General features: G+C 40.1%; 1 protein-coding gene across 1 annotated transcript in view; it reads left to right on the plus strand.

The window, feature by feature from the left end:
• The window catches only part of LOC122796490 (mammalian ependymin-related protein 1-like), a 48,237-nt gene extending 36,620 nt beyond the window's left edge, over window positions 1-11,617 (plus strand). The window contains exon 3 of the mRNA XM_044065014.1: window positions 10,888-11,617. Coding sequence (XP_043920949.1) covers window positions 10,888-11,078 — 191 coding nt within the window. The 3' untranslated portion in view covers window positions 11,079-11,617. The remainder of the gene's footprint in view (window positions 1-10,887) is intronic.
• Window positions 11,618-23,697: the final 12,080 nt, after the last annotated feature.

The following is a 23,697-nucleotide window of genomic DNA, read 5'->3' on the forward strand; positions in this document are numbered from 1 at the left end:
TGCAGCCAATGCCATACTACATAATGATGCTGAGGAAACCTGGGCCAATTCCCAAGGTACACCTGCATAAGGAGATGCACTGTGTCAGAGAGCACATCATCCTGTGATTGGGGGTGCCATAAGTGACCAGGACCCGAGGCCACTCTGCTAGATTTTCATGATTGACTTTCCCATGGCAAGGATGATTTGCCACATTGATGGTGCCATGCTAGTCGAAGCCAGGTATCCCCCTACCCCTGATAAGGGTAGCAGTGTATCATACATAGCACATCTCAGGTGCTGAATGTGCATCTTGCAAAGGCTCCCTTACATGACTGTTGAGTGTGTGTGCTTTTCCTTGATCATGGACATCACTACCAGTGTGGGCAGTGTGCATGCTACTTGATTCACTTGGAGGTAGCGGTGGAAAGAGAGGTGTGCCACCATTGACTTCATAAGGGCAATCCTTATGCTTTTGCTGTACTCCCTTGTCCTCTTGCTTATGCTGATAGTGCCAGGCGTACACTCGCAACATAGCAGTCAGCTCCATGTTGTACTGTGTAGCAACAGACTTTGCCTAGATGACTTTCTTGCATCTGGTGATTGATGCCAGAAAGTGCTACTTACATGTCTGGAGTTAACTTATCTGACACTGTGTTAATGTGCTGTGGCAGGTGCAAGAGGAGCACTGGATGGGCTTAGGCCATAGGTGGGCCTTCCCTCTATAGGGGTGGTGAGCTTTCTAAGCTAGTCTGTTTGGAGTGGCTGAATGTGCCTCCTTTACATAAAGTGCATGTCCACCTCTGATTGGGAATGGACATTGCTACTGTGCTGTCTGACTATGATATATACTTATCTGCTTCATCATTGCTCCTGCACAGGTGCTCGCATCTATTTCTTCTGCTCCAGTCTTCACAGGTGTCACCAGTGCTGTCGTCTGCTCTGTGTACAGAACACAGGAAATGCCAGTGTGAATTTGCTTGTTACCAGTTGTAATTATCACCTGTGTGGCTCTGTGGGATTGTGCATTTAGGGTAGCAGTGCAAAAACATATGTGCATCAAATATTTATGTCCCCTGACATCCTGCAGGCTGTGTATCTCAGGTGTTGCACTTCTGAAGTCCCTCTGTCAACAGATGTGCAGTTGGACACTGCGATCAGCCTATACTTCTGTATATGTACGCTTGTCCATTAAAGGCATTTTTATTTTTCCCTAACATGCACTAACCAACTTGTGCAAATGTGCCTGTCCCTTCAGCTATAGCCACCCCTCCCATGGCTCATGGGTGCGTAATAGTTTATTGATCTGTGAGAATTTTAAGAAGCCAAAAACACCTGAGAGGATGGTGAGAGCCACTGACACCACTGGAACCAAACAGCACTGCTGCGAACAGTCAGAAATGAAGTGAGCCACACTTTACAAAACACTTTTCTACAGACTGTGTTTATCTAGGATAGTCTGACGTCTGGGCATCTAGGAGGCAGCCTGTACCAAGAAAAGAGACCTGGGTAGCTTTCTCCTATTTGTTCATTTTTCTAGGATGTATACCATTTGCAGTATCTTCTCGCGTCTTTGGTGCTAGCATTAATCTCAAGTACCTTTGCCAGTAATTTTATGTTGGGCAGAAATTGATTCCTTTGGCTTCTGTACAAGAACTGGAAGGCCTTTCGGAGGGAGGGGGTCTTGATCCTCTATGTATCGTTTCTCCCCGAGGCTTTACATGTGTTTGACCCTGACCCCACCAACACTGCCTTCAGTCTAACTGGAATCTTTGTCGCTAAAGTTTATTGAAAAGATTGTAGTAGCAACCATTGCTTAGTAATAAGAATTATTTCAAACTTCTGGCCAAAGTGTTTTCTCTACCTTCGTACACAAAAGCTTCACAAACCGTTAAAAACACAGGAAACGAGGAGGTGTAACTGGATGTTGCCAAACCAAAATCAAAACCACAAGCAGTCACAAAGATCAAGAATCCTTTCCTTTATTTTTTTTTTTCTTTATCTTCGTGACTGCTTGTGGTTTTGATTTTGGTTTGGCAACATCCAGTTACACCTCCTCGTTTCTTGTGTTTTTAATGTTTTCTCTACCTTACTAGTTTTACTAGAAACCAACCTGTGCTTTAATTTTTTGCCTCTGAGTTAAAGGAAAAGAGAGCCACGGTCTCCACCTGCATGACCCAACACAAAGTGAAAGTTGCTCGTTTTCCACTCGGAGCACTGCCCATAAACTTGCAGTCTGTCTTGCTTATGTCAGACAGTACTTGAGCATGTAGTTGACTATATTTTGTTTTTGAGATACTGATCCTGTCGTTGGAAGTGCATTTTTGTTTTGTGTACTGCACAAAATTTGTCAAGCTCTTGGATTATGGTTTGATAAAGTGCAAGTGTGATATGGTTTTAACAAAATCGAGCCGCAACAAAGTGACATGAGTGGGGGAAAGTGTAATGCATGAAGATGTTTGACAATGTGACAATACAAATACAAAAACCTCAGAAGGTTTTGTCTCTGTTATACTGAAATGCACTAAAAATTATTTTAGAAGTCATGACCTTTTGTCTTTAGAGCTCTACCCTAGTAAACGGGCATAAATAAATAGTGTAGCACATTTCTCAGTCATTCAGGATAAAATAAAATATTGGGAATATCAAAATAAGTTGTTTTGAAGACTCCATTAATGGCTCCTTGACACCTCAGTAGGAGTTGGGGGGGGGGGTCTGTCAGTACTTGGACTACAAACAAGTTTGAAAGTATTAGTTAAACCTGTAACAACTTTAGTTTTGTTGAGGACTTGCAACTATTGTGATTGGGTCAGAAAGGAGTGCAGTGTGAGTTAGGATAATTCAGGCAAAAACTGAAAAGTACTCCTGACCAGAGGCTGTATAAGATACCAGTGAATCTCACTACTGCCATTCTATGTCCATGGAAGATGTCCTTAAATCTAGCAGGACTCTTTTATAAGGGGACTTGAAAGATCCTGGAAGCCAGGGGGCAAAGCAGTAAAACAAAATCATGTTATGGCAGGTTCCATGATGGCCAGTGTGCAATAAAGCATATTGCCATTTATGAAGCACTTGGTGACTTTTATTTTGGGGTATAAAGACTATAAACATGTTTGTTGATTTACAAGGTAGGGTTTCCCTTCAAGTGTTTAAGTATTGAACTCTTGGTAGACTTCAGTAGTGTTGTTTAATACATGAGAATTTACCCTTGGGAACTGGCCTTGAAGAAAGTTTCATTGGGTATGTACACATGCCCTCATTTTGTACATTTGTATTTCTACTTGAATGTATGTGTATCTGTTATACCTGGTGTATAGTTACATAGGTGTGTGTGTGTGTATGTTTAAGCATTTATTTACACATAATATATACATATGCTTTTTTTAATTTTGTGTGTGTTTGTGTTTGTGTGCGTGTGTGTTTGCGTGCATGTGTTTGCGTGTGTGTGTGCGTGTTTGTGTGCGTGCGTGCGCGTGTGTGTGCGTGTGTAAATATATGGATCTCCTTTCAAATGTTGAAAGACAACAATCCCGAACATTCCTTCGTTCTTTTCGCAAGATGAAAATAATGAAACTTAAATCCCGAACCACAGAATTTTTTTCCCAGGGCTAGTAAACACTTCAGCAAAACTACACATTACATACAGTAGCATCTGAAACCCACCTAGGTGGTGGGCTGCACCCCCCACCAACTATGTATACCAATTCTGGGATCACACTACAGTGGGGTAAAGGGCATATTCCCCCACATGCCCTGGAAAAAAATTCTGTGGTTCGGGATTAGTTTCAACTTGTGAAACTAATGTCCAGGATTGTGGTCTTTTCAATATTTGAAAGGGGATTGTGTGTGTGTGTGCATGTGATATAAGATATACTTTTAATACTGAATTTCATTTGACTTGAAACCACAATACCCAATTTTCAAAAGACTGAACTCATTTGACTGGGTCTTATACTGAAAGCTTACAATGCCTGTGTCAGTCCTGGGAACACATTTTAACTCCTAGATATCCAGATCCTTTTCATAGCTAGTTTCATAGCAACTTCTATATCCTGTTCTGATTATTATAGCTGTCTTAACACTTAGCTGAAGTCCCTATTAAACCCATCGTGTTTCTACTGGGGGACTTGTTATGCGACAGTAAACTGGCTGACCGACCCTACCAATGTTTTTAACATGTCCTGAGTTGAGGAGAGCTGAGTATGAACTTTAAAATGGTCACTAAAACCAAACAATAAATGCAAATCTTTCTTTAGCTGTGTTAGAAAGCTAAAAGTGAATATCCAAAATGTTCAGAGCTTGTCCACAGTAGTATTGGACACTGGCCCAAGGAAAACTGCTAATACCCTACCCGACAAACGTACTGCACCCGCAGTTATAGCTATTCCACAGTCGCAGCAACCCTCTTCATTGCGATGATTGTGACAGGAGTCTGTTTGCTTCCATGGAGATTGCAGTTATAAGGAAGCAGAAAGTTAAACGCTTATCTTCCGTCTCTTGTTGTTTTAGGCATGAAGGATTTTGTTGGACTTGGTTCAGGCTGTTAACCCTTCTCAACCCTTCTCTCTCTTTTTTTTTTGTTTTTTTTTTGTTTTTTTTTATTCAAGTAACTGATTTTGATTCTGTGTATTTCTTCTGACTGTCGCTTGGAAGAATTTTCTCTTTCTGAAGCCATGTCTATGAACTAGATGTTTCATTGAGAACATAACATTCCAGTTTCTTTGAAAAAAAAAATACTGTCATTTATTTCAACTGAAATATCTCAGTCCTCCTATTCCCAGCTTTGGAGGCTGTTGCAACAAGCCTGACACCCAGCGTGCAGCCCCTAAAAACGCAGGAAGATTGTACAAAGTTCATCAGTCTTATTGTTTTTTTAATCCCAGTTCCGACGCCAGTGATTTATGCATCTGCATCTAAATATGTGGTAAATGAGGATTCCCTTTCCATCTGATACGAGTGGGAAAGCCTTTGATTTTGGAGGGGGGGGGTGTACACCTCTGCCTCACATTTTTATGATTCTTAATTGTCAGGCTTGCATGTTAATTTTTATGCTTGCTTCATTTACGAATATGAAATGTTTATAGCCACTTTTCCTCATGAGGGAAAGTTGCTCTGACCACACTGCTTGCATCTGTGTCTCAAGTAACCAAACATGCTTTGAAATGTGCTGATGACTAGGCTGATATCAGCTGCTATTGGAACTAGGCTGATATCAGCTGCTATTGGAACAGTTATGAGGAGGTTTCCATGGTTACATTCTCAAATTTAACCTGAGGATATTGCAGCTGAAAATTTGATTACTTCCTTTGATAGGGAGGATGTTTTTGGGCCATCTGCTGCTGAAGTCCTGAAAAGTGGGATGAGGAAGGGAAACTGATTCAAGGCATGACTCTTGTTTTTCAGACTCTTTTGAAGTTTGTTAAAGATTTAATGTGTAAAACTCCCTTTTACTCTGCAGGCATTCAACATCTTTTGACTCAAGTGTCTTGCATCCTGTACCACTTTCTCTGTCTGGGAACGGTTTTTACTCCAGAATGTTTGCCAACACTTCTTATGCTTTCTTCTTTGGTAACAGTTATTAATGCACTCTGTCTCAATCATCTGTGGTCCCCAGGCCTGCTGGAAGTGACTTAGGAGGGCTGCAGATAATGCTCTGCACATGTTAGCCATGGTAGTCTGGGATATAGGAATTCAGCTTAGTCTCTCTGCAGTAATCTTGCATTCCATCAGAACAAAACAGTGCGACAGACAAAGCTGATCAGGATCAGGACAGAGTAGACTCTAGAAATGGAAATTGAATCAGAGGTTCTTCCAGGATTTGATGCAGTTTGTCTCCATTCACAACAAACATCTGGTAAAATCCTGCTCCAGGACTCCTTGCAAGCAGGCCTGGAAGACGAATGTGGTTCTTTTTTTTTTTTTTTTTTTTCATTCCCTTAGACAAGCATGTTCCTTTATGCCTTTACACTGTTATCCAGAGTTTTTCCTGAAGGTTCAGAAGGAGACTTCAGTCATCATTGCGGTGACTAGTTTCTGGCTGAGATAAGTGGTTTTCCCTTCTTTTGGAAGTGGCCAAGGAAATTGCCACAAGTTTTCCTCAATGATTGGACCTACTTGTGCAAGATGGGGGGGGTGATAAACCTCCAACTTGGAACAACTTTGACTAATTGCCTGGCTAATCTTTAAGCACCTGTTTTATGAAAAGTGCAGCAGATATATTTCAAGGAGGCAAAAAAACCTGCTACTAGAAAGTCCTATATTAGTAAATGGAAACATTTTTAGTTAGTGCCAGAGTAGGAACCAAAACCCTTAAGGCAAGAATTTCTCTGGTTCTACAATGCTCGAGTAGTTGTCTTTCTCTGGCCTTTCTTGCCCCTCTGTCGCAAGGTTCATTTTTTGCCATTTCAGCATGTCTGCTCATGGATCCCCCTTTCAAGTCATTCCTCTGTCAAATTTTTTTTTTTGGTCTGGCAAGGGTTTTGCATATTTATCCACCTTGAGATTTTAATTTTGTTTTTCAAAAAATTAACACTTGTTTCATTTTGAACCAGCTCATTAGGCTGATTTGAGGTTCTTAACATGGAAAACTGTTTTATTGCTCTGACATCTGCAAGAAGATGTCCGAATTGCAGACTCTCTCATGGTAGGTCTACCTTATCCCTTTTCCACAAAGATGTTTGAAAACGAATCCCTTATATATCCCTAAAGTTATATCCAAGTTTACTTTAAACCAAGTTAGCCATCTCTCTGTCTTCTTTCTAGAACCTAAAGATGAGGGAGAGAGGATTCTTCATACTCTGGATATCGACAGACAACTCTGGTACTATCTTGACAGAATAAAACATTCAGAAATTTGGATTAATTGTTTCATTTTTTTAAGAAGGTAAAAGAGGCAACCCACGTCAAAGCAGACAATTTCCAATGGTTGTCCCATTCTCTCTGGTTATTCCCACCATAATAACAGTATTCTAGGCAGGGCTGTGGCACTTTACAATACATCTTTTACTTCATAGTGGCTTTTAGGAAAGGTTTGGTCTCGGTGGTAGAGGAACAACTAGGTCTACTATGTTTACTTTTACAAAGCAGTACAAATTAGACAACTCTTCAGGTCTAGAGCAGGCAGGCTTCACTAGGAACGTTTTCCAGAGTTTCCTGGATCCTCATCCTTCTCCCAGTTGACTTTAGCTAGCCAAGTAAACAAGGTGGCTACAGCAGTGATTAAATGATGAATGTAGTGTACCATAACAGCATATGTTTGAATTGCAGTAAACTCTTCTTCCTCTGTCACCCTTACTTTTAGTATGTTTTTGTTGCCAGGATGTGGGCATTGAATTTAACTAGCATTGTACTTTTTCAAGGCTAAAGTCTCCATTTTAGAACTGGCATGAAAGCTGTGAAGGGCATTGACACCCAGAGCCCTGATTTTTACCATTACCATGTCAAGCTGTCAACTGTCTGAACTTGTGGAAGGTGCTCTAAAGCTTTGAAAGCTTGACAACTGTTCTAGCCTGTGCAGAATGCAAGCCTTATAGCTGAGGCTACTGCAGCAGTGATCATTTGAACATCTACTGTGTTGGTAAGCTTACACAACTATCCTTTATCAGGAAAGACTGGCAGCCTTCTCTGTACTCCTTAGTGGAGGTCAATGGTGTATGCTTTCCAGCCATGAACAATGCAACCCTCTCTGACATTCTGTTCTTTCACAGAACAAATGATACGTCAAATACCCAGTTAACTGTCTACCATTGTACTCTGCAAGATTTGAATTCCATGACCGAGTTCATTCTTCAGACCCACAGATTAATTGATAATTAAAGTTTTGTCTTGGAAAATGTTTTGGTTGCCATCACTTTGGCACACACGGTCTCTGTGTTACAGGCCTTTGTTTGTCTATACAGAACCTTAGCTAGGATTTCATAAGAATTGTGTGTCCCTAAAGACTGACCACACTTCCTGAAAAACAGTTTCTGAATTGCCCTAAGCATCCATTTGCCACTTCGCCTCTAGGTTCTCCCTGGTGAAGAAAATATAGCAGGCCTCCACACTCTACCTCCTCTTCTGCATGAAGTGTGCTGCAAGTTCGTGTGTAGTTCTTGGAGAACAAGTAGTGAAAACATAAATAAGGGGGAATAAAATTCTGGGTTGTGGTATCCATTTCCTGAGGTTCATTGATCTTGGAGTTGATGTACAACCCACTATGGTGTGAGGGGGAAACACTTCAAAGAACAGCAAATTCTGAAACTTTTTGCACACTCCAAACTTCAGTGCTTGGGCATGATGTAGTAAAGCTCCTTACAAAGGCGATGGGTGGTTGGCCAGCCTGTGGAGTGCTGCTACATTAATAGTTGTTAAAAGCACTGTTTCTCTGGGTGGATGTTGCTGTTGGGTTTCCTCTTCTGATGCATTTTTTAAAACAAAACTGACAGTAGTGGTAAATGTTGGTGGAATCTGGTTCTTTTACGTTTTGATCTTTGGGAGTTGGAGTTCCTGGGATGGATTTGTTTTTAAAGTCCCGATGAGGCAAATTGTTTGTATTTGGTAGAATCTAGACTTTTTTGCATGGACATTTACGTGAGTAACGTTTTAGACTTTTGTAGGTAGTCTCTCTCATTTTTTCTCTCTAATCACGAATAACCTCTTTAATCATGAGGAACCTGCCTAAGTCTGTCTGTATGTTGAGGATGGTTATGTATGGTGTTTTTGAGCATTGTTTTCCCCCAAATAAAGTTTTTGAAGATTGGGTTTGGTAGAGAGTACTCTGTGTAGAGTATTGTACTCTGACCCATTGACAGAGGGGCTGCAACCCAAGATTATAAGGTAGGAACCTGGGTTTGGTTTCCACAGTTCCTTAGTCTTCTAAAGAACGGTGCAGATTTAAGCTTTCACTAGTGGAAAATGAGCTAATCCCTCTGTAGGGACTGTGGGGTTAGTCTGCTACCAGACTTGCCTGTAGGAGGGCAGTTATCTCATACCATCAGAAGGTCTGTCCGGAGTAATACTTCACCCTTTGTGTGAAGTTATGAAGGAGGCCTACTACTAGTCCCTGAATAAAGACTCCTCTCTTGCTGTCATTTTTGGAGTTACACGGAACACTGAGTTTCTAGCTTTTTTTTTCTTTTCAGTCTGGTAACTTGACTGAAAGTGATTTGGTAGTCCTCCTGTCTTCTCCTTCCTAAGACAGTAAAAGTATTGTCTGTGTGGGGCTTTGCTTGCTGGATAATTTGACCACCACATGCCCATGGAATGTTTAAAAAAAAAAATTGTATCCACTATTTGAATTTGCAAGTGCCGAAACAAGCAAATACAAAAAAATCAGGTAGGTAGGGGTTAACAGGAACATGTGTATTAATTGGGTGACATCATGCACATATTATATAAACAGTGGAATGTTGTCTCTCTAAGTTCAGTGAGTAGAAAGGATGACGCTCTCTGTGTAGGTCAGCTAGTACAGTAAGAACATAATCTGTTTATACAGCATAAAGGGTTTGCAGCCCAAGGATGTTGTTGGAGTCTGTCTTGAGTAAGAATATTGAGCAGTATCTGTTAGGCTTTCAGTACACTGGCAGCTGCAGGAGGTTCTGATATTGGCTGCTGTTTTCATGTAACAGGAAATTTGTTTATTTCTGTATGTATGTATGCATTAGTTGACCCAACCAGGGTGGGACTTTATGTGGGCCATTTTCAGATTCAATCTAGGTGTATTGGGTTTTGCAGTGTACTAAAGGAGGATGTTGGTGCATTGATTAGGTAAAGATGTTCCATTTGTAGGCATTCCTGGTACTTGCAGACAGAAATGGCAGTGGATTGCTTTATAGTATACAGTGTTTCCACACACTTGAAACAAACCAATCTCTGTGCTGGGTAGGCTGCTACCCACTGCCTGAGATGGGTTTAGTCACAAGTAGGGCAGAGGCTCCTTCAAACACTTCAGTCCTGTTTATGAATAACCAAAATGCACACACTTGGTTTGACCTATGACCTTTACAGAGTTTTATGTTGAAATTCTTTCCTTACCTGGATTCCTTGCCTTTGTTTTTTACTTGTTATGCCAATTAGCTGTTGCAGACTTGACATGTTACCTTAAAGATTAATTCAGCGGTACGGACTTGAGAAAAGGTGGAAATTCAGAAAAGGACTTTCAAAAAGTTTAGGTGTTCATTTAATTGTTTGGTTGAAATATATTATTAAAATGTCACTTGGACTACATGACTGGTGCTGAAGTCAGAAGTTTGAAAATTACCCAGCATATGTGTGATATATATCTATATATATATATATATATATATATATATATATATATATATATATATATATATATATATTGTATGTATGTGTGTGAGTGTGTGTGAGTGTATGTATATATATATATATATATATATATATATATATATATATAGATATATATAGATATATATATATATAATTTTGGAAATGAAGAGGTAACCCCTATATATATATATATATATATATATATATATATATATATATATATATATATATATAATTTTGGAAATGAAGAGGTAACCCCCCCCCCCCCAAACATACACATGTATGGGGGTTTCCTGGGTAGGTGGCTTGTCTCCCTTGGTGAGGGGGGATGTCCCTTTATGTCCCTTTTGAGATTTCATTAAGTTGAAACTTACCACATTGTGCTTCATGTGATTTGAAGTTTCAAATTTTGATAAGCATATGTAAAGCTAATTTAAGGAAACAATTTTGCGTGTTTATGAGCACTAATATTTTTCAAGTGGCATAATTCCATACACTGTCAAAATATAAACCATACTTGAATATTGCTGTGAAATTAAAAGGCAGCAGTAGATTAATAGGCTTTTGCACTTAATTTATGATGATTTTGTTTAATGTCTCTAACATTTGCGGTATTCATAAATTTGTGCTTTGTTACAGATGAAAATTGGGTTGGTGTTTACACACTCAAGGACTGCTACCCAGTGTATGAAACGTACACAAAGAACTACAGTGTGACAACATCCACTCGTTTTTTTGATTTACAGCCTGGAATAAGTGATCCCTCTGTATTCACTCCACCAAGCAGCTGTCAGACTGCAAACCCAAGAAAGATGAGTGATACCTGCTAAGTATGGATTGATGTTCTGGCAGCTGATTTTAGTTTGGTGTTTTTGTAACAGCATTAATAGGAATGACGCATATGCAATGTGAATTAATGGTAGTGATACATATGCAATGTAAATCTTACGAAGCCACAACCTTTGGCATTTTTTACTTCATTGTTTTCTTGAATGCAATATGTCTAAAATTTAATTGCTTTAAATTTTAATTTTTATGTATCTTGAGTAGCTTAATCTGAAGGCAAATGTAAGAATCTGAAAAAGTGTTTTAAAAAACTTGCACATTGTGCAAAATGCATGCCTGTTCTGCTTTAAACCATTCTGTCAGCTAAAAATGCCATCTGGAAGGTATTTTGTTTTACTTCCCATGTGCCATAGAATGTTATACAAGGCTGCAAGTCTTTTTACACTAGCTTTTCTGTCTTGTACCACTTGTACATCATCTGAGTAAATTCATATTGATTAAGCTAGTGTTTACTTCATGTTGGATCATGTTGGATCTTGCAGAATAAATTTTAATAAATAAGGCTTATTCTATAAATCAAAAATTGTCTTTGTGTGCATTCCAGATTGTTTAACACAAACCGGTTTTAACACCATGAGATATAAACAGGAACTCTTGTTTGAAACAGAAAAAAGAGCAACTTTAGTCACTGAAGTCTTGGTTTGACTTATTGAGGATATGGCTGCCATAAGAAATGAAGGCAGTGTGACACATCTGTAATAGGTGACCTTTAATCATTGAACATCAGCCTTAGATTGTTAGATTGTAAGAATTTAACAATTTGAACACAATGCTGAATGTAATAAACAAATGGCGATGCTTGTGAATAAGCTAGCTACAGTTGAAAGAGCTTAACCTGTGTTGTTTTGTTGTTGTGTCTTTTGGCTTTTCCCGGTTAGGGGTTGCCACAGCGGAACTCCGGTCCGCTAATGATTGGCAGTAGATTTTTACATGCTGAGTTGCCGGCCCTGACGCACAACCTTCAATGAAGGTACACACATTCACGCATGTCTCCAGACAGAAGACACTCTAGCTGAGAATCGAACAGGACAGCGTCTTACTGTGAGGCGACAACGCTACCGCAGCACCACCACCGCAGTACTAAAGAGCTTAACATGTGTATGATTAAAAAAATTGAAAGAGATTTGACTGATTTATAAAAAACGTTTGATAGTAGTAAAAAGACAGTGAAGTTTGTCTAATAAAGAACAGTCTTCCTCCTTTAAACGTAAGAGAGGTAAATCTATCCTTTAAAAGACTAAATCTATCCTTTAAAAGACTGCCATCGAATGTATCAGCCGAGGAGAGTTCCTCCGCTAATGATACTAATGAAGTATCTGTGTCTCCTGTAGCTAAAAGGTAATCTAGATATACCCCTTTAGGAGGGTTAGAAGGGGAGGTAGGAAACACAGGCACAGTCAGTTTAGAGACAATCTTGCATCTAATGTTGACCAAATAAATAAGAACAGTAATGTAATATTTTTTCTCCTGTGTTGTTATCTTCTGAAACAGTTTTATTCCTGGTTACTCTGTATCAGAAGATGTTTTTGTTAAAGATGTGGTTGATATTTGCCAGTTATTAAACCTTAGGTTATTATTTTGATAAACAAGAAGGAAGTGGTCAAGATATTCAGAAATTTAAATTTAGGCCATCTAAATTTATACCACCTATGAACAAATATGTGGCCAGTTTTCAACAAAAGATTTTAAATTGCATTTTCAGTATAGGGAATTTAAGAAAATCCCTAGTTCAAATTTGAATAAAATGGCATGGTTAGCACTCAAAGTAGCTGAAAATAAGTGAATTGTGATAAATAAGGCTGAGAAGGGTGGCCAGGTGCTTGTTTGGGATTGGGCCATGTATTTTGCTGGAGCTAATGCCCCATTAGCTGACCAACGATTTTATCAAAAGATGTTTTTAGACCCCACCCCTAAGTTTAAGGTTGAGATTCATAATTTTTTGAGAGACTCCTATGAGGAAGGGATTATTACCAAAGGTCATGTATCAACTGACGGTGCCGGGTCCTATCCGGCAGAATTTTTATATACTACCCAAGATCCATAAAAATGCTAGGAGCCCACCAGATAGACTAATTGTAGCAGGGAATGGTTCTCTGACACAGCCATTATCATATTTTTGTCATATTACTTAAAACCATTATTGGGATATGTCAGATCTAGAATTCAAGACACGACTTGAGTTTTTGTCAATTATAGAGGATATGCAGTTGGATTCAGGTTGGTTTCTTTGCACGTTGGATGTGAAAACATTGTACACTAGTATTCCACTGGGTCTGTCAGAACAACGAAAAATCAAACTATCGAATGCTCACACGAGCGAATAATCAGGAACTCTAAATTGCTATTGTGGGGGGCTGCGCCCCCCCACACACCCCACTAAGTATATATTCCTACTCCTAGATTTCACTACAGTGAGGAATGGGCAAATATTCCGATATTCACTGTACTGAGATCCCCAAAAAAATCAGTATCAAATTCCTGATTTTTCGTTCATGTGAGCGCTCAACATTTTGCTGTTTCATCGTTCTAAAGTAGACCCTTCCACGCTGGGCAGGATTAATGGCCTTAGAGTACTGACTAAATAGAGTATCTATATACTGTGCAGGGTTCAATACTTTTTTGTTATTTTTAACAGAACATGTACTAATGCTATTTACAGCTTAATGTGGTACCACTATGGGGGCATCCTTTGCACCTCTTTATGCTGACCTCTCTATGGGGTATTTGGAGGAGCAATGGATTTATGATAACTCGCACAATATATATTTGGAATCTGTGGATATCTGGAGAAGGTATTTGGATGACTGCTGGTTGGTCTGGAGGTCGGATGCCAGTTACTTAGAATTTGTGCAATAGTTAAATAAGAAAAAAATGGGATATCCAATTTACTGAGCATCATGACTTGAAGAATTACTTTTCTTGGATGTAGAGATACGGGTGGAATTAGGACACTCAGTAGCTGAGTCTTCGGGAAATTCCCGTAGGGAAGTACTCTTTTTTGCCGGCCAATGTTGGTCGTCCTCAAAACATGGTTAAGAATATACCGAAGGCACAGTTCCTTAGAATCAAAAAGATCTGTTCTTTAGAGTCAAAATATGTTCAAGAGGCTGAAGATCTGGTTCGGAGATTTCTGGAAACTGGGTATAACAGTACAGATGTCTGTAAAATATTATGCTCCATCCAAGACATAAATAGAAAGCAGCTTTTAATATATAAGCCTAAAAAGGTGGAGGGACCTCTTAGGCTAGTTACAAATTTGGGAAATACAAAATCTTTTATGGATCTTGGGAGGAAATATTGGCAGATATTACTTCTAGATGAAAATCTAAGTAATACTTTACCAGCTGAGTGTTTATTTACATTGAGGCATGGAAAGACTAGTGGGCTGGTTCAATCATTATAAAAAGAACATTGAGGGTAGGTCCAGCTATGGGTCAGTTGTCCCTTGGAGTGCGTCTAATTAGAGGATGCAAACCTTGTGGAAACTAACAACTGTAAATAGGTTAGTAAACTGAGCATTTTTCATCCGCTAATACTTTGCAAGTTTTTAACATTCGAATGTTTGGCAACTGCAACACAGACTAGGTGATCTACTTAGCTACATGTAACTGTTCATCATTTTATATAGGTCAGACCTCTCGACCTCTGAGGTTTAGGATAACAGAGCATGATATCAGATGCAAAAAAACTAACGCTTTATATAAACACACACTGCAACATAGTACTGCTAAATTTTATTTTACAGTTATTGATAAAATTGGGTGTAAAAGAAATAAAAAAGGTGGATGGCATAAACTACTGGATCAAACAGAAAAAAGGTCTGATGTGACCATGACTCAGGTCTGACTAGTCTAGCTGATCTGTTCTTTAAGTTGGTTGGGATATCCAGATAACCTTTTTAAGTGAGTTTGTAAGAGTTGTGAAGTGATTGTGGTACTGTAGTGAATGTTGGAGATCTGCAGTACCCTGTAGTTTTGAGGAATGCCCTTTCTCATCTTTTGCTAATGAGGGTAGGCCATTTCTGCACCTCCAACCTGATAACCAAGGTAATCTACCTTTCTTGCTACTTGTATGATATTTGCTTTCGCTGGTAAGTTAACTTTTTCACCTTCTGCCTAGCCTCTGTTTGACAAGTTACACATGTTCATTCAAGGCCCATCTAAAAATGTCAGTAGTTTCTGTAGGCTAGAGCATAGTAACCAGTTGTTGCCTGCACGAGATCCATCAGCCTGGGGCATTCCTCATTTCAAAAGGAGTAAACAAATCCTGACCTCTCCATTGTTACAGGTAGTAGATGTACCTGCTAGAAATCTTTGAATGTGAAGTTGTCCTCTCTCGTCTTTATTCTATACTGATGGATTCGGAACCAATCCTCTGTTCCGACTCTGCTGCTTACTAAAGCTCAAGATCGGAAGCTAGCGCGTGGCTCCATCCCTATTCCCATGATGCTGCAATGCTTTCCTCAGATCTTGTTTGCCACTGAAACAGATCGGATCTACGACTAGCTTTGGCTAAGTAGAAATAGTTTTTTCATCAAACTGGTTATAGCTAAAACATTTTTCCATATATAGTGTGCCTTAGTGTCTTTAGATCTTATTAGGATAGTTGTTAATTGCTTATTACCTAGAGTGCGTTTCTTCAGGCCGTTGGGTGTCTTTAAGGTGTGTGTGTGTGTGTGTGTGTGTGTGTGTGTGTGTGTGTGTGTGTGTGTGTGTGTGTGTGTAGAACAATGTCAAAGTAAAAAGAGTTGAAACCATCTGGTTTCAAAAAATGTTCTAAGTGTTCCCAAAAAATGTCCATCACGGATGGACATACAGACTGCGTTTATTGTTTAGGAGCAGTCCTTCTGCAGGAAACATGCTCTATGTCATTCCTTTAACTCTAGGGTCTTACAAGAGCGTAAGAACAAGCTGATTTTCGAGAGACTTAATTAAATCTTCCTTTGAGGAAGCTTTGGAGCCTGTCCCTCAGAGGCTGAACAAGTTTATCACTGTGCCAGATGACAAAACCTTTTTAACTAAAGGAGTTCCTGTAGATGCCATGGTGGTGGCAGCGACCACAAAGAAGGAATTATATGAGACTTTTACATCTGTCCATCCCCCAAATAAGGAGTCGAGGACTATGGACAGATATGAAAAGCACATTTTTTTTTTTCCTCAGCGGCCTTCACCTTTAGGTCCCTGAACTACCTTGCGCATTTTACGAAAATTCAAAAAGATCTGAAAGAGCTAGGAGATGCTCTAAGGGTACAGTAGCTGTGGGGATAGCAGACAAGGTATCCTCACAGCTTGCCACCCTAAATTCAGTCGTCAACTCGTCCATGAGATTTGTATCTTATGCAGCCGATGGAGCGAGCAGGTTTAGCGGGTTCCAGAATTGCCCTTGGGAGACATTCCTGGATGCGCTTAGGTAATTTCGCAGAGCCCTTCAAGTTATCCTTTGTCAACACTTCATTTGATGGCTCATCCTCGTTTGGGTCTGAAGTAAAAGAAACACCCAATGGCTCATCCTCGTTTGTGTCTAAAGTATAAGAAACACCCAATGTGAGCAAGAAGGGAAAGACTCTCGCTGCCATAGGAGTCTGTTTTCCACACCTTCTTGACCCTATTCCAAGGGCCAAAAAGCAGGGAAAATGTGGTTCTGAAAGTCCCAGAGGGCCTTACAGGACACAGGGTGAACCCTCCTCCAGGGTCAGAGGAGGAGGTGGTGACGATGGAAGACGCTGCCCATGTGACAGAAGGGGTCCGCAGAACCAAGGTGACAGCAGTTCTTACTTCGGTAAACCTTTTTCAGCGCTCCTGAAAGGAGGCCCGTCTGTCTCTGTAGACAGTCAGGGTTGTATTTCTTTATATCCACAAGCCTGGCTAAGCATAACCGACAAATGAGTACAAAGCATTATATCCAGAGGATACTCCATCCCCTTTTCAATGCCACCCTTAGAAACTCAAAAAATCCCGGATGTTTCATCCAGTCACAGGGAACAAGTAACTATAGAAATTCAAAAGTTGCTAGAAAAAAGAGCCATCCAATCAGTCCTTGCAGACCAGATAGGATCCAGAACTTACTCAAGATTTTTTTTTTGGTACCAAAGAAAACGGGACTGGAGACCCATATTGGATCTCAGTAGACTGAATCAGTAAAGAAGTCAAAGTTCCAGATGGTCACGTTGCAGTCAGTACTATCCTTTTTAGGGAAAGGCAACTGGATGTGCTCGATAGACCTCCAGGATAAGTACTACCACATCAAAATGGGCCAGGCCTTGTAAAAAGGGCTATCCTATGTCTTGGATAGAAATAGGCATGCCTCCCCCTCCCCACAGCCAGATCCATCTGCTTCAACCCATCCTGCAGGAATTACAGGCAGAAGGCACAGTAAAGACAGTGCCCAGAGAATTTGTGGAAAAGGGTCTCTACTCCTGACTTGGAAAGAAGGGCAGTGGAGACCCATACTGTATTCTAAAAGTGCAAACCTTCAAATTGCTCACTGCACACTCCACCTTTCATAGTGCCTCGGGTCTTTCTAGCATCTTTAAATCTAAAAGATGCTTACCATGCTTACCTCCATATACCAATTCACCCTCCCCTGAAATCTCCGCAGGAGTTTCCTCAGGTTTTGTACTAGATAATCTCACTTTCAGTTTACTGCTTTCCCTTTTGGGGTTTCCACAGTCCCAAGAGTTTTCACAAAGTGCTTGGCACCAATGATTGTGCAATTTTTACTTTTTTTTTTTTTTTTCTGTGTGACATTCTCACTCTGTTTTAGTTTGTTAGCTGTGATATTTTGCAATCACCCTAATGGTAATGGGCATCAGCTGGATATAACAGCCCTGTGTTTGTTATGGCTATTCAGACACTACTTGTGCTGTCTGATGAGGTCATAAGGCGGAGATATGCATATCCGCAGCTAGTGGGGGTTGGCTTTATTGGCCTAAAATTGTCCATTGAAACGACTTAAAAAAAAAAAAAAAAAAGTCATAGATATTCAGAATCGCCATATAGCTGAAACACCTGATGTTCATAAGGGTCATTTGCATATATCCCATGTGCTTCTTGATACAAGAAGTTTGAAAAGTCACTCTGTGGAAGTTCCAGCTTGGTTGGAGTTTTCATTTTGTTTTTAATGATTATTTTTTTTCTCTATAACCTTCTCATTCTGTTTTAATTTTATGTTGAACTGAGGGAAATACAGATTTTTACCTACTTACAAACTTTTAATCCCAGCTTCCTCGCTACAGGGTGGGATAAAGTAACAGCCAGAGGGATTGAAATACAGTTAAGAAAAGCCTCCATTTGGAAAACCCCACACCCAGATGCAGTACCTAACTTCTGGTCAAAGTATTAACATCTTTGCACAAAGGTCAAGTCATGAGTAAGAACTATTTATATGTGCACCCCAGACACCAACCTGGCTAACAACAGGAAAAACAATGCTCCTACTTACGAGTGAACTTGCAAGCTACCCTAAAAATTATACACCAATGACTTGCCTTCTGACGATGTATAAACTATACACTGGAATTCATGCTGACAAAATTTATAGTCATTTAGAAGAAAATTCAATCATGGTAATAAAAGAAAGTTGTATGGAACAAAGTGTTGCTAAATAAAGTCATAATGGAGAACAGTAAAAAGGGGAAGAATCTAAGTATGGCATGGATTAACTACAAAAAAGCATTTGATAGTATCCCACATTCATGGATAAGTGCTTAAAAATGTATAAGATACAACCTACACTGATCAATTACATTACAGTGACCATGAAGCGGTGGCAGACCACATTGCAATTAAGACAGACAAATTATTATTCCAGGGATAAAAATTCAAAGGGAGACATTCCAGGGTGACGCCCTGTCACCGCTGCTATTCTCTTCCCCTTAACTCATTGCTGTCTACTTAACAGATTAGGCCATGGGTGTAATTTGGCTCGTAGAAAACAACAAATTGTAAATACTAATCATCTTCTTTTTCTTGATGATTTAAAACTGTATAGCTCATCAGATGAAGAAATGAAAGCACAACTGCAAGTAGTAAAAACATTTTCAGGTGATATAAGAATGTCATTTGGTCTTGATAAATGTGGAAAAGCAGCCTTCATTTTGGGACAAGAACGTGATATGGGAATTGATGAAGGATCAACAATAAAACATGAACAAATACGAATAAAACTTGGTAAGGAATATTTTAGAAGACTTGATTCTGAAAACAGCATTGACATTTAGGAACAAAATTCAAGCTATAAACCAGTTTGTTCTTCCTGTCCTAACTTATAGTTTTGGAGTGACTGACTGGTCCCAAAAGGTGTTGGATAGATTAGATAGGAAAACAAGAAGGATGCTTCATACTCATCAAATGATTTATACAAATCAGTGCATACCAAGATTTATATATTCTCCATTCCAAAGGAGGTATGGGCCTCCTTGAAATTGATTACATGTATAGTTCTGCAGTTGTTGGACTGCATACATATCTGCTGACCTCACAAGACTCAAACATAGTGAAAGTTTTGAAACATGAGGAGAATAAATCTAAGATGACTTCCCTGCTTAGTCTTGCAGAAGCACAAGAACCTCAAGTTGATAAGGATTGAATGCAGGAATAGTTAAGGAGAGGCAAATTCAAATCAAAAGATGTAAGGTTAATATTGATGGCCCAAGATAGTGGGCTATTTACTTGTTGGTTTGCTAAGTCCATTGCACATGTGGGAGAAGCAGACAAATGTAGGTTTTGTAAACCAGAATTGGAAAGAGTCGTACACCTTGTTGCTAGTTGACATGCAAATGGCAGAAGGATTGTATACTGAAAGGCATAATCATGTGGCAAGACTGTTGCACTGGGGATTGTGCGAACATTATACTCCTACAAAAAGGAATCTACAATCGTATTTTGATGTCACCAATACATGTGACTCTGTATGAATTGCAGGAGGAGTCATTAATGGGCACATTGCGGGTGCTGTGAAGAGCACTTCTGGCTGACATCAAAGATTGAAACAATACTAATTTCATGAACTTTAATCGTACTTTGACTTAGGAATGGGATCCATTCTTGTCATGGTATTAGAAACCCACAAAATTTGGACAAATTAAAAATGTGTGTGGCATAATGGATATGGTCTTCATCTTATAAACACAAGGTACAGGGTTTGATTCTGACCACAGGTTATTGGCTAGGCTTAAAATGACCTTTCAGAGCAGTTGCGCTAGTATTTTCCTATGAAGATACTTCTGTGACAAGTTCAGTTCACCATCAACCTCCTCTTACAGTTGGGGTTCATGGTGAAATAAAATAAATCCTTCCTACAGCTAACTCGGAACCTATCTTTTCTAGGCTACAGACTGGACACAAAAAGGTTGCAGGCCTGTTTGCCTCAAGGAAAAATTGCAGAGCCTTAAAGATTACTTACACAACCTTGCCTCTTTCAGCCATTGCTCATCCAGAGAGGTTCTAAGGACCTTGGTATTCATGGCAGCAACTGTCCCAATGTTCCCCCTAGCCAGATTGCATATGAAGAAAAACAGTGGTACCTGAAAACAGTTTAATCCTAACATACTCCTCTTCTAGATACAGTAATTCACCTAATACGTTATCAGAAGGGAATTCTTATGGTAGAAGGACCAGATAAAACTCAATCCAGGACTTCCTTTCTCCTCTCCATTCCCAGTTCAGAAAATACACAGATGCCTTGGATGAGGCATGGGAGAGCAGGACAGAGAGAGAGGGTCCAAGGCAGATGGAAGCCAAAACTACTAAAGGAGCACACCGAGGTGGAGATTAGGGCTGTCATCAAAGCCAAGTCTTTTCTCATATCCGGACACGAGATGCCCTTTCAATGTTCACAGACAACATCACAGTTATGTAGTACATAAGCAAGGAGGAACCAGGTCTTGCCATCTTTGCAGATTGGCACAGACTACCTGGGATATTGCCACCCAGATGAGCATGTCACTAATAGCCATATATATCCCACCATGACACTATGTTGGTAGATGGGTTAAGCAGGACCTTGAAGGACCCTCATTAATAGTCCCTGAACAGACTGGTTTTCCTGGACATCCTTTACAGTTGGATACCTCTGATGGATCTATTTGCATCAGAGACCAACAAACAGTTCCTCCTGTTTTACACCAGGAGCCCTTGCCCCTCAGTCTGGAGGACAGATACGTTCACCTTTCAGTGGACAGGGAAGATTCCTTTGTGTCTTCCCTCAACTATCTCATTCCAAGAGTTGTTCTCAAGGCCCAAAAAGAAAAGCCAAATCTCTTGCCAGTAATCCCATTTTGGCCAAGATAGCATTGGTTTCCTCTTTTTCATCTAGCCAAGGGTAATTACTACAAACTGCCACTTCAAGCTGATCACATCACTCAGAAAGGGTCACTACTTCACCCCAACCTGTCATCCCTAAACCTAATCCTGTGGCTGCTGGGGTTCCAATGCCTTACAGGCACCACTCTTCTGATGACAAAAATTAAGGTTCTACAAGAAGCGAGGAAACGCACAACTTGAAAATGGTATATAGTCAAATGAAAGACCTTTTCCTTTTGGTTGTATTGGAATAGATAGGACACTAAAAATCATTCAATATTAAATATCTGAGCTCAAGCATACAAGTGTGGCCTACACTTCCATCAAAGCCCACCTGACAACCATTTCTGTTTGTTTACCCCTCAAGCCTTCACGTATGCCCACACCTGACATGTAGTTATCCCTTAAAGGGGGTTCTGCTTTTAAACTGCCAAGGAAGCCCATAATCCCTCCTTGGGATTTAACTTTGTGTTAGTTTAAAGGAAGGTAAAGTAACTTATCTGCAAATCTCAAATTCTGCACCTGGAGGACCACTCTGCTTCTGCCTCTCACTTCAGCTAGGAGAGTTTAGAGTTTCAGGCTATTATGACCTTCCTTTTCATAAAGACAGGGTGATCCTGGGAACTTAGCCTTCATTTATGCCTTAAGTAGTGAACAAGCTGTCTCAACCAGGCCATTAGTCATCCTACTTTCTTTTCCAAACCACAGGGGGCTCCTGCACTTTTCAGATGCTCACAGTTAGGATTGTAATTAGACAAAATCCAATCCATTTCAAAATCTGAACAACTGTTGGTCTCCTTCATTGACTCAGAACTGGGTCTACCAGTATCTAAGCTGGTTCTCTAAGGCCATCCCCTTCTGTTCTGTACATGGAAAGTTCATGCCCTCATGTCCTTAAGCTATTGATTACTGGGGCAGGACATCCTCTCGGGTCTCCTACAAAGGGGTAGATCTCAGAGCCATACTAGAAGCTGCCACTAGTCATCTGTATACAGCTTTACTAAACATTACAGGATTGATGCCTTTTCAAGGTCTAAAGATGTCTGCACTAGTTCAGCCCTTATTAACCACCCACCCTTACATTCCCTTCAGCTGTGGAGATTCACCCGTTGGTTAAGAATATTGCAACAGTGATGTCAGTAAGGACATAGTACAATTGTGTAAGAACTTGCGTAACAGTAGATGTCCTGCTGGTCAGCCTTGCAGTATTCCTTCCCATCCACATTCATTTTCTACTGCCTGTGTTGCAATCCTGAGAACGACATCCTAGAACCAAGGGGGCTTCCTTACCACTTCATACTTCACCCCTCCTAGATGACCAGGGGTCTTTAGGCCTCTGACTTGCAAATAATCTGAGGAATTGCTCTCCTATGCCTTCTGTGTACTCCTATGCTAAAAAGATGAGATTACATGGCGGACGTATGATATTGAGAAGGTAAAGCTTTTGTACCCCAGCTGGACTTCACCGATGGTAACTTCTGCAGTATCCCTAACCAATAGTTATCAGTAGGATATCTACTGTTATGGTAAGCTCTTGTACAACTGCACAGTTTCTCAGTTTAGAGTCTGAGGTATCAGTCAGTTTTCATTTTAGTATTCACTGTATCAGTCCTGACAATTAGGATATGCTTTGTGAAGGTAGACTCTGGCAGCCTGCCTTCCAACTTTACCCTCTCCCTTGTTTTTTGCTGATTCCCTTGCACCAAGGTGTAAAAAAAAAAAAAATGTCAGCCTATACAGTCTTTCATGCCCCTACAGTTGCTATGATGTAGAGCTCACTGCTCGAACCCAAATGAACCAGATGAGGCAGCCAATATGCTCCTGCTTTACCCCAGAAGGACCCCCATCTCTCTTCTCGAGGTAGTTAGCAGAAAAAAGAGGGATGGGTCCTTTTGGAGGAAGTAAGAGAAGGGAACTAGGGAGCTGCCCCAACCCACAGGGCAACAGAAAGAAGGTCAAAATAACTATTTTGCTGATGTGGTCACTGCAGGTCAGCAGTGTAGCTATATCCTTTTTCATAAATGACTTGTTCTGGTAAGTACTGTGGTGGTGGTTTACTGAGCAGGACAATCCAGGCTTCCTATTACAAGTAGCAGTTCCCATCTTATCCTTTAGAATCTCTGGGTGTTTCCAGGAAGACGTTGAGAGTCCCAGTGTGTTTTATGTCTGCACTGGTGTTTCATTCTAGTGTACTGTGATTTTAGAAATCTACTACGGCACATCCTCAGTAGGTACTTAAACCACCTTTCTGGCTTCTGTTAATCTGGAGTAATGTCTGATTTAGGAGATCCTATCGTTAAGT

Source organism: Protopterus annectens, chromosome 3.part0 (assembly GCF_019279795.1).
Source record: "Protopterus annectens isolate FY-2018-M chromosome 3.part0, PAN1.0, whole genome shotgun sequence".
NCBI lineage: Eukaryota > Metazoa > Chordata > Ceratodontiformes > Protopteridae > Protopterus > Protopterus annectens.